Below are 12,432 nucleotides of genomic sequence, written 5' to 3'. Positions count from 1 at the left end.
ACTCCATTTAGAAGCAAGCTGCACTCTCTCTCATTAGCACTTAACAATCACTAAATTGCACAAATGCAGTGCAGAAGCTCCTGTATACCCAGCTGGTACACTACGCACATGTCTTTGGTTTGTTTATTATTTTTCCTCCATCGTTTTTAGGTTTTATTTGCAATGCCCTGAAATCCAAAGATCACCATGCAGCTTAAGACGGGTTAGGTCCCTCTTCCTGGCACACACTGTGGACACATTAACCCACGTTCTAGTTTGGCACTGATTGTCTTCCATTCACCTTGGAAACATAATTCTGTGGAATAATTCACATAAACACCATACCTTGAACAACTACTTCAGATGTATCAGTCATTTATACTGTCAGGCTGCAAATTGCTTCAAATGTGTAATTTGTGTTTTGTATTTCTTTGAAGTGGTACAGTATATCACTATACTCTGTGTTGTCTTTAGAATATACTTTTTAGTAATATTTCAAAGATTAGGATTGTTTTTTATTTCTAACAGCTTGAAAACATTGTTTTTGTTTTTACACAAAAGGCTCTTTATCTGCAGTGTATTTTGGAGCATACTGTATACAGTCAGTTACCAAATAAGTTCATTAGAATTACTTAAGTCAAAATGGATGTGACAGGTATGTTCAAACCCCACTTGATTTGGAACTGCCATCCCAGCACACCCCTGAGCCTCCAGTGATGCTCCACCTCATATAGGGGAATAACATCACCATAACTGACTCAGGTATTCTAGGAGTACAAATTTAAATATTTTTAAGAACGCAACAGTATGACACTAACAAAAGAAAGTGACAGTTAATATCTTTGACTTGATTTTCCACTACAGACAAACTTCCCCGATCTGGTTAAATGACTTAAATGACAGGTAGTTTCCCCAAAATGACATCCATTGTGTTTGTGTTCCTCCAGGAGCGAAGACACTGGAGACATGGGCGAGTACTCTCAGTCTTACACCACAGAGGAGCACTCCCTGGTAAGTAATGGGTTTGTTTGCTGAAGAGACTTGTGAAGTTATCACCAGTACACACCTGTGCTCCGAGTATGGAATGATTTGCACAGACACGAGACAGTAGGTTTCAGGTCCAGACATTGGCACTTCAGTTCACTTCCATTATTAGGGGGTAGCTGGAGGGGTTCAGCCTGGAGTTCCTCCACTTTGCTCTGTCCTTGATTAATTGTTTCCATTAGATCCCTAGAAATAAAAGTCACCTTACGTAAACAGATGTATTTTTTATAGTCAGTATTGAAGAATGTATAGTAACGCCCAGTAAGCAATATAGTGGGATTCCCAGGCATTCTTATGGTACTTTCTTCATTGCACAGTTGTGCAGTTCCTCTTACATTTTTTAAGATCTACTTTACTGTCTGTGCACTGTGAATTTAGGCTTCTCATTAATATTGATACTCCTCCAGATGATAACAGTGATTCAGTAGCACCACAGCCCAGACCACGTGGCGCTGAAGTGCTGAATCAGCTCTTTCTGTGTTCTGTTTTGCTTGCCTGCTGATTCTACTGTCTTTGTTGCACTGATTCAAGCATTCTGCAGTTACTCTGTAGTTAAAAGAACATCAGAACATAAGAAAGTTTACAATCGAGAGGAGGCCATTCACCCCATCATGCTCGTTTGGTGATCCAAGGATCCTATCCAGTGTATTTTTAAATGTTCCCAAATTTTCAGCTTCACCTGCATTGCTGGGGAGTTTGTTCCAGATTGTGACAACTCTCTGTGTGAAGAAGTGTCTCCTGTTTTCCGTCTTGAATGCCTTGAAGCCTATCTTGCATTAAAATTCAAAATTCAACATAAGAATTTCTCTATATTCAAAATGCTGTCTTGTCTGAAAAGGACCGTACTCAATGAAGCAGAATTTCCATTTGTGTCCCCGGGTCCGTGTGTCCCTGCTGATCTGGAAAAGCTCCTCTGGTTTGATGTGGTCGATGCCTTTCATGATCTTGAAGACTTGAATCAAGTCCCCACGTAGTCTCCTCTGTTTCAGGGTGAAAAGGTTCAGTTCCCTCAGTCTCTCAGTAGGACATTCCCTTCAGACCAGGAATAAGTCTGGTTGCTCTCCTCTGAACTGCCTCTAGAGCAGTGATATCTTTGTGGAGTGTGGAGCCCTGTACTGTACACAGTATTCCAGATGAGCTCTAACTAGTGCATTGTACAGTCTTAAGATCACTTCCCTTGTTTTAAATTCTACACTTTAAATGTTGTAAACTTTAAATTCTACACCGTAACATTTTGTTTGCCTTTTTTATTGCTTGCTCACATTGTTTGGATGGGGAAAGTGATGAGTCCATATAAACTCCTAGGTTTTTCTCATGTGTCACTTCAAGTTCTATTCCTCCCATAGTGTAATTATAGTGGACATTTGTGTTACCACCTATTTTAGTATCATCTGCAAATTTGACAAGTTTGCTAACTATCCCAGAGTCCAGATCATTAATATAGATTAGAAAAAACACAGGCCCTAATACTGATCCCTGAGGAACTAAACTAACAAGCTCACTCCAGTTAGATGCAACTCCTCTAATCAACACGCTCTGTTTCCTATATGTCAACCAGTTCAAAATCTATATACTACATTTTGCTGAATACTTACAGCTTCCAAGTTTATGATCAGTCTTTGGTGCAGAACTTTATCAAAAGCTTTCTGAAAATCTAAGTATATCATATCATATGCTTTCACGTGATCTAGCTGCAGTTGCATGTTCAAAAAGCTCTAATAAATTAGTAAGACATGATCTGCCTTGTCTAATCCCATGTTGACTGTCACCAAGAATATGGTTCCCATTAAGATGTTCCTCTATTTTCTGTCATATCTTTTTCCAAAATTGTACAAGTAATACAGGTGAGACTGATCATTTCCTGGCTCAGCTTTGTCCACTTTCTTGTGGAAAGGTATGACATTTGCAGTTTTCCAATCATTTGGCACATCCCCTATTCTACAGTGGCTCTCAAAAGTATTTACCCCCGTTGGACATTTCCACAATTTCCACAAATACAAAACAGAAAATAATTGAATGTGTAAGTAATCACCCCTTTGCTATGACACACCTGATAGCAGTACCAATTGTCTTTAGAAGAGACGTAATTAGAGTCCACCTCTGTGCAATTAAGGTGTGTCATATGATTTCAGGTTAAATATACCTATCTCTGGGAGGTCCCACAGTTGGTTAGTACAATTCCTAACAAAAACTACATCATGAAGATGAAAGAACATTCAAAGCAAATCCAGAATAAGGTTCTTCAAAAGTGCACCAATCAGGGGTAGGGTATAAGAACATTTCCAAGGCATTGAATATCACCTGGAACACAGCTTTTTGTCCATTATTAAGAAATGGAGAGAATATGGCAGAACTGTGAATCTGCCTAGATCAGGCCATCCTCAAAAACTGAGTACCCGCTGAGAAGGGCACTAGTCAGGGAGGCCACTAAGAGGCCTATGGTAACTCTAAAGGAATTACAGTCTTCCACAGCTGAGCTGGGAGACATTGTGCATACTGCAACAATATCCCAGGTACTTCACAAAAGTGGCCTTTATGGAAGAGTGGCAAAACGAAAGCCATTGTTGAAAAAAATGCACATCAAATCTCGGCTAGAGTTTGTCAGAAGACATGTTGGAGACTCTGAAGCCTGGTGCAGGAAGATTCTATGGTCTGATTAGACCAAAATAGAGCTTTTGGCCTCAATTCTAAGCATTACATTTAGCGGAAGCCGAACACCATCCCTACCGTGAAGCATGGTGGTGGCAGCATCATGCTATGGGGATGCTTCTCTGCATCAGGGCCTGGAAACCTTGTAAAGATACAGGGCAAAATGGTGAAAGTACAGAGAAATCCTGGAAGAAATCCTGCTGAAGTCTGCAAGAGACCTGGGACTAGGGAGAAGATTAATCTTCCAGCAGGACAATTATCCTAAACATATACTTCAGTGGTCAAAAAGGTCAATGTCCTGGAGTGGCCCAGTCAAATTGAGAATCTGTGGAAAGAGTTGAACATTGCTGTTCACCAAAGGTCCCCATCCAACTTGATGGAGCCAATTTTACAAAGAAGAATGAGCAAAAATTGCTGTGTCCAGATGTGCGAAGCTGGTAGAGACTTATCCATAAAGACTCATGGTTGCAATTGCTGCCAAAGGTGCCTCTACCAAATAATGACTGAAGGGGGTGATTACTTATGCATTCAATGATTTTCTGTTTTGTATTTGTAATTAATTTAGAACAATTTGCAGATTGTATTTTTCATTTTGACATTATGTACATTTTCTGTGTTGATCAGTGGCAAAAACTCCTGATTAAATCCAAGTCCAAGGCGGGTGAATACTGTTGAGAGCCACTGTAAGTGTCCATTGGAATATTTTAGTTAGCCTATAAATAATTTCTCTAATTTCTTAAAGTACTGTTGGAAATATACCATCAGGACCAGGTGATTTGTTTGTTATGAATTCTGTTAGTCCCTTTAGTACCTCCTCCTCATTTATTCAGAACTGTCTTAGACTGATTGTTAACCTGTGGCATGTTATCTGTTTTTTATTTTATAAAAACCTCTGTGAAATACTCATTTAGACCATTTGCCACATCTTCTTTGTTTTCTAAGGTACTTCAATTTGTAGCTTTTAGCTGTTTCACATCCTCCTGTATTGGCCTATTGCTGTTATAGTATTGTAAAAAGCTCTTTGCATTAGTTTCAGCTCCAAAAGCTCTATTTCTCTTTGGCTTTCGTGATCCCTTGCTTAACATTTGCAGTTGTATCTATTCTTTGTATTTTGTTTAATCTCTTTTTCGTATGCGCTATAAAACATTTTCTTTCTCATTATATTTTTTTGGGGGGCGTTTCTATTAAACCATTTTGGTACAAATTGCTTCTGAGCCTGTAGTAGTATATTCATGAAATATAACCATCCATTTTTGACTGAATCTGTATCCAGTGTGCCCCAGTCTAATTTTTCTAAGTGCCGCCTCATACCTTCAAGGTTTGCTAAATTTGTAGACCATTGTTTTAGACTTGGACCTTGTTTTTTTTTAATTATGCCTCAAAGCTTACCATATTGTGATCACAGTTTGCCATTGGTTCTCTAACTAATGCCCTTCTGACTCAATCTTGGTCATTTGAAAAGATCAAGTCAATGCATGCACTCTCAGAGAGAGACAGGAGAGTACAGGTGAGAGGCAGCCATCTTGTGGTTTGACTAGTTTCAGACCAGTCTTAGCATTGCTCATTTTGTTTCAAGTTTGCCTTAATTGACGTTAGCATTGTCTGTAGTTTGCCTTAATTCAGTCAATTCAGTTCAGCTGCTGAGTTGGTGAAAGTAAACAGGTTGTAGAAGGGAGATTTTGTCTAGGACTAGCAGGAATTGTGTTGCAGGAGGAGCCAGGTGGGGCCTGTTAGGTGTGAATTGGGGGTAGGTAGACAAAAGCTACTTAAAGCAGCTGTTGAGACACAGCTGCGCTGTTTCTCGCTGACAAAAGTTAGGCAGTTGACTAGCAGCAGGAACCAAGAGACGTTAAAAAATAAATAAAAATAAAAATAACATTTAGAAGAATGTGGCCACTGCAGTGTCAGGTTTGCAGAATGATTGCCTTCCTGGATGAACTCATCCAAGAAGGCATCATTTGTGAACGTTGTCGGCAGGTTGAAATCCTAGAGATCAAGGTTCGTGATCTTGAGGCTCAGCTTGTCGATCTGTGCTGTATTAGGGATATAGAAGAATTGGTCAATCAGCCCATGAGAGAGATGGTGTGCACGCCAAAACCTAGTAGAGTTGAAACCTTAGAGCAGGACAGTGTAGAGAACTGCTGGGTTACAGTAGGTCGTAACCGCAGAGCAGGGCGTCCACAACCCCTAGAGACACCTCAAGAGCTAGAATTGCCCAACAGGTTCCAACTGCTGGACACTGAGTTGGACAGTGACAGCTCAGAGGGTGATGGGGGGGCAGTTGAGCACCAGAGCACCATGGTGCCCACTCCCCCCAGAAGAAGGAGGTAGTTATAGTAGTTATAATAAGTATTTGATCCCCTATCAATCAGCAAGATTTCTGGCTCCCAGGTGTCTCTCTTAAAGGGAGTGCTCCTAATCTCAGCTCGTTACCTGTATAAAAGACACCTGTCCACAGAAGCAATCAATCAATCAGATTCCAAACTCTCCACCATGACCAAGACCAAAGTGCTGTCCAAGGATGTCAGGGACAAGATTGTAGACCTACACAAGGCTGGAATGGGCTACAAGACCATCGCCAAGCATCTTGGTGAGAAGGTGACAACAGTTGGTGCGATTATTCGCAAATGGAAGAAACGCAAAATAACTGTCAGTCTCCCTCGTTCTGGGGCTCCATGCAAGATCTCACCTCGTGGAGTTTCAATGATCATGAGAACGGTGAGGAATCAGCCCAGAACTACACGGGAGGATCTTGTTAATGATCTCAAGGCAGCTGGGACCATAGTCACCAAGAAAACAATTGGTAACACTACGCCGTGAAGGACTGAAGTCCCCCTGCTCAAGAAAGCACATGTACAGGCCCGTCTGAAGTTTCCAATGATTCAGAGGAGAACTGGGTGAAAGTGTTGTGGTCAGATGAGACCAAAATCGAGCTCTTTGGCATCAACTCAACTCGCTGTGTTTGGAGGAGGAGGAATGACCCCAAGAACACCATCCCCACCGTCAAACATGGAGGTGGAAACATTATGCTTTGGGGGTGTTTTTCTGCTAAGGGGACAGGACACTGCACCGCATCAAAGGGATGATGGACGGGGCCATGTACCGTCAAATCTTGGGTGAGAACCTCCTTCCCTCAGCCAGGGCATTGAAAATGGGTCGTGGATGGGTATTGCAGCATGACAATGACCCAAAACACACAACCAAGGCAACAAAGGAGTGGCTCAAGAAGAAGCACATTAAGGTCCTGGAGTGGCCTAGCCAGTCTCCAGATCTTAATCCCATAGAAAATCTGTGGAGGGAGCTGAAGGTTCGAGTTGCCAAACGTCAGCCTCGAAACCTTAATGACTTGGAGAGGATCTGCAAAGAGGAGTGGGACAAAATCCCTCCTGAGATGTGTGCAAACCTGGTGGCCAACTACAAGAAATGTCTGGCCTCTGTGATTGCCAACAAGGGTTTTGCCACCAAGTACTAAGTCGAAGGGGTCAAATACTTATTTCCCTCATTAACATGCAAATCAATTTATAACTTTTTTGAAATGCGTTTTTCTGGATTTTTTTGTTGTTATTCTGTCTCTCACTGTTAAAATACACCTACCATTAAAATTATAGACTGATCATTTATTTGTCAGTGGGCAAACGTACAAAATCAGCAGGGGTTCAAATACTTTTTTCCCTCACTGTATGTCACTTACAGAAACCTAGTAAATTGGGATAATATATTTTTTTAAGACTTAAAATGGTTGTGACATATATATATCATTCTGGGTTCTAAATGGTTTTAAAGGGCAGCTGTTAGAAATTGGATAAAATACCAGTGTGAGAGTAGTTATAGTTAACATCAGGAAAGAGTGTTGACTTGCACTAACAGTCGTGGCTCCTGTGTGTGCCCACAGGCAGGGTCAGCGGTGGAGCAGAGGCCCATGCTGCTGGACAGCACAGAGATAACTGGAGACATGTCTACAGACGGGCTGGACAGAACAGAGACAGCCACAACCTCAGGACTAGGACCATCACAGTCCACCCTGTCCCCACCCTCAGTGGAAGCTGAGAGAGCCGCCACACTGCCGACAGAGACCCAGAGGGCACAGTCTGTGCTGCAGGAAGGCTTTCTGGTGCGCAAACATGACCTGGAGGGGCCAGGCAAGAGAGCCTCCAACAGGTAGGAGCTGCACGTTCCCAGCTGGACAGTTCAGACAGGACAAGCCACAAGGGATTATTTATTTTAGCATAATTATAGTATCACATTGCATTCTTCGGCATTCTTCTTCGACATGTTTATTATTTACTGTGCTAACTTTCAGTAACTTGAAACTTATTACGGTTGGATTTAAAGTGCATTATTACGGTATACATTTTGTTTATGTGATGTGATAGAAAGAAGTAAAAGTCCACATTTGCCATAGAATACTAATGACATACCACATGGAGAGATGTTTCTTTTCATTTGCAACCTTTACTATTTTTCTATACAAATCCCTGCCAAGGTGTTTGCACACATTAAAATATGGGAATGCAGTTCTTGCAAAAAAGCGTTGTAGTACAATGTTTTACTTTTATATTATCAAAACTGGGCTGCGTCCCAAATCACACACTTGTTCCCTCGTTCCGTTCCCTTGCGGGGCGGAAGTACTACGGTGGCCATCTTAAGGGGTGTCCCAAACCCTTAGGGAACGAGTGAAGGAGCCTAATCGAGCCGTTTGTGCCCTTCGATGCTCCCTTCGACGAAGTGTACAAAAGAGCACACTTATGAGGAAGTGTTTTAGCACTGAAGTCCCAGAACTCTTCACGTTAAAGGCGGAGACACGTCAACTGGGAAAATATAGCAGCGGCGGGTGTATATAAATGTAATGTTAGCTAGACAGTTATTATTATTAAATTATGTATCAAGGAAATAATACATAGATAGATAAACTAAAATTAAATATACGATTTGAAAGTTCAGCCAAAAAATATTTCGGTAACTATCACTTAATTAATTACCGAAGTAGCATCCTATAAAACTAGGAGGTGATATTAACAAAGTGTATTTCAAAATTATTATTATTATTATTATTATTACTATAATTAAATACAGAGACAGATGACAAGAAAAGACTGCGTAGGTAGTTTTTCAGGCCAAATGCAAAAGGCGCTGAATGCTGATGCTTTAGTGTGTCCCATTGAGCGATTTTAGCTTCACCTACACCTTACACCGTCACTCACTCAAGTGCACACTCTGTGACATCAGCACAATGTAACGCAAAGTGTACACTTGTCGAAGGGTGTAGGGAGCAAGTGTGCGATTTGGGATGCAGCCTTGTTCTCCAACATTTGCAACCCATTCATATGTGATCTGGAGCTCTCACTCTACACAGAATGATTTGAATACTTTCCAGTGCTGGCTGTTTGTACTTGTGAAAATATACAGTGCCCACAGCACATTGAAGTGTTTCTCTTGCTCCTGTCTAGGTCATGGAACAACCTGTACTGCATGTTGAAAGCCGGTGAGCTTTCTTCCTATAAAGATGCCAAGAGCCACAGCCAAGGCCTGCCATACCACGGAGAAGCCCCTCTGTCCCTCACTGAGGCCACCTGTGAAATCCTCACCAATTACAAAAAGAAAAAACATGTCTTCAAACTACGGTAGGAATCAATCACTCGTAGTTGTTTTATATTTCTTTTCAATTTAAACTAAAAATGAAACCTAAACCCTGTTGATCATGTGTGCCACTACTGTGAAAACATCTTCTAATTAGCATTCAAGTTTAAATAAAATAAAATGTATCTTACCTCAGAAATAACCATTTTATAAACCAAGATTGTGACCTGCCCTCTAACCATAAATTCACTTGAAATGACCTTATATTTGTATCCCTGTAATGTACCACTGTATGCAGAAGTGTTTTTTTGTCTTTTTTTGTTTTTTGAAGACAGAGAAAATCAAATACAGTGTACATTTTTTAAGGTAACCCAAACCCTTTTGCATCTGTTCTGTCACACAGGCTTGGGGAAGGCAGTGAATACCTCTTTCAGTGCAAAGATGAGGTGAGTCAAAGCAGAGGTTTAAGTGGGACTGAATCATGAAATACTACTGTAATGATACTTCACTGTAATAAAGCCCCAGCTTGAATTTACCAAAGATTTAAACCTTGAAATGCATGGTTAGTACTTGTAATTTGATGGACAGCTAGTAACACCTGCCCTCGTCAAAGAGTATTGCATTTAATTAAATCAATTTTATTTAGTATAGCACTTCCCAGAACACTTTACCGATTGAAAATAAACAAATTGAGAAATAAACAAACAAATATTAAATATTAGGCTAGGACAAGAAACCCACAAACCCTATAGAGTGGCATTTATGGAGCCAGATGGCATCCTCAGCCCTTGTATTAGCTCTTGAGAAAAAAACAATTAATATAAACCCTGTACAAATCTGTCCTTTGAGATTTTGATCCATTCTCATCAGATTAAAATATGTATGAAAACCTTATACAACACACCTAAGCAGCACATCAGCCACAGTTTATACCACAGCAATGCGTTTTCTATAATCAAGCAACTAGTTCAGATTTTCATTAAGGGAATTTTTCCATGTGCAAATATGAGCTTGTTCAATGCTCTACAAAGAAAGCCACTCAAACCAGAGTTAAACTGACCTTTCCCCTGTCAGGAGGAGTTACAGAGCTGGACACAGGCTATGGAGAGTGCAGCTGCCCAGCAGTTAGACTCTCAGAGCAGCAGTACAGGAGGCCGTGCCCGCAGCCTGCCGCCCCAGGCCTCCCAGCCCAGCGACCCCAGCAGTGCCAAGAAGGACAAAGAAAAGAGGTTCAGCCTGTTCACCAAGAAGAAGTAGGAGACCCTGGTGTACTGCAACAGCTCACGGACATTGGGAACTCGAGGTGCATCCAATTAAATCGTGCATTGCATTTTTTCCTTATAAACTATCAACGATTTCATAGATTAAAAATCCTACAAGAGGATTGAGAATGAGAGAAAAAAAAACACACTTTGTTGCCTGTATTTAGCCATTTAGTAAACCAACAATGCCAGGTTCACTTGTTGACGTCAACTTTTGATTTTAAGACCCGCTTTGGAAGAAAAGAAAAGGCAAATGCTGTTTTCACAACCAAACAACCAAAGATTTATAATTTTTTTATTTTGTAGTCTAGTTTATTCCTTTTTTCTTTTTCTTTTGCTTATGTACCGCATGCTAAAGCATTTATATGATGTATTACATACAGTATGACTTTGGAAATATTTTGATAATTTGCCTTATTCCTATAAATAAATGGTTTGTGAAATGTAATACTGTGCTGTAAGCATCAAAGGGAAACCAAAACTGTAGGGGGTTTTGGCAGGCTTTGGCTAGCTTTGTAACATGCTGTTTCTATAGATGTATAGAGGTAGTTTCCTTCAATTCAAATTAACACACAGCTTGTGTGGCTGAATGTTAATCTGAAACAGAGCTGTATAGTACTGTATGGAAAGAAGAAAGGGATCCAAGAACATCAACTCAAACAAGTCATTATTTGGCACAACACAAGACTTGCTGTCCCTTCCTTCCAGTCACAAACCAGTCTCTAAAAAAAATTAACTATTTCAATTAGAAGAACTCAGGGTGGGGCAGCATCCAGATATTTCAATTGTTCAGTAATAAAGTCTTGAAATATTTCCAGATAAATCCAGATGTAATTAAATACTGTTTAAATAAACAGCGAGATTTAGATAATACTAAAGATTAGAACCAATGCAGAACTTTTAACACATTTCAATTAAAATTATTTAGACCCATATTTTATGTATTAAAACCATGACCCAGTAAAACAAAATAACTGTAAACCTATCTCCCACTTCATGATTAAGGAGACAGTTGTTTAAAATGGTGCTAGCTTTGACAGGAGGAGGTCAATTCCTTCTCTTTCTATTGGGAGATATGTCACAAATGGGCCTATGTGTCTGCCATACTAGCAAGCTGCTGAGTACAAGTTTTCTATATAAACTTTTATAGGATAATGCAGGTGAAATTCAGTATTCTGTTTAGAGTACAATACCCCACAGCCCATTGAAACCTTTTGTCATTTGGACTATGGAGAAAAACAATAAGTGTAGTAAAACTTACAGGAATTTTTAAATAAATAAATTAGGGCAAACAACAATATAACAGCCTTAACTAATGCATTTTCAGATTCAAGACACCCAGAGAGAATTGTATAGATGTATGCATTTCAAATCTATTGTCTCCCACTGGTGTTTGTGAATGATTGTTTTTTCTAAATGTATTTGTATTCTTCAGTCCATTGCAGGTATAGTCACTCTGTAGAACAAAAGAGTAAGCTCTTTAAAAAGGAAAATCCCACTTAAGCTTTACTTTTAAATGATGGATACATTCAGGAAATATTATATATATGAAATATGAATTTAGAGTTCTTATATTTATAATAATCTATTTGCTGAAACAGAAAATATAATAGTTGTTTTTAATTGTTTATGCCAGTTGTTAATTCCCCTATTAACTATTAACATTACAATAAATTGTGTACTTGGCTTCACTTCCCTGTCTGCCTTACAATGCTGGTAACACAAGGTATTGTTTCCTTATGTATGAAATGTTCACCAAATTATGCCATCATTTTCTTAGCACAATATAATGTGTCTGCATTGTATACTCCAACATTTAAATCTAGGAATACCCATTGTGCATTTATGGTGTACTTATATTCATCATATGTGGTTTTATTTTTACACAATATTTTATTAAATTCAAATTTAACATGTAAAA

At 39.7% G+C, this 12,432-nt stretch overlaps 1 protein-coding gene across 6 annotated transcripts in view; it reads left to right on the top strand.

The window, feature by feature from the left end:
- sptb (spectrin, beta, erythrocytic) overlaps nucleotides 1-12,432 on the top strand; it is a 90,881-nt gene extending 78,449 nt beyond the window's left edge. For all 6 annotated transcript variants that reach the window (XM_066694827.1, XM_066694826.1, XM_066694828.1 and 3 more), the window contains 5 exons: nucleotides 927-990; nucleotides 7,565-7,830; nucleotides 9,120-9,293; nucleotides 9,653-9,695; nucleotides 10,324-12,432. In XM_066694827.1, coding sequence (XP_066550924.1) covers nucleotides 927-990; nucleotides 7,565-7,830; nucleotides 9,120-9,293; nucleotides 9,653-9,695; nucleotides 10,324-10,506 — 730 coding nt within the window. In that variant the 3' untranslated portion in view covers nucleotides 10,507-12,432. The remainder of the gene's footprint in view (nucleotides 1-926; nucleotides 991-7,564; nucleotides 7,831-9,119; nucleotides 9,294-9,652; nucleotides 9,696-10,323) is intronic.

This window comes from Amia ocellicauda, chromosome 21 (assembly GCF_036373705.1).
Source record: "Amia ocellicauda isolate fAmiCal2 chromosome 21, fAmiCal2.hap1, whole genome shotgun sequence".
NCBI classification, from domain to species: Eukaryota; Metazoa; Chordata; class Actinopteri; order Amiiformes; family Amiidae; genus Amia; species Amia ocellicauda.
This window is presented reverse-complemented; position numbering and strand designations above follow the sequence as displayed.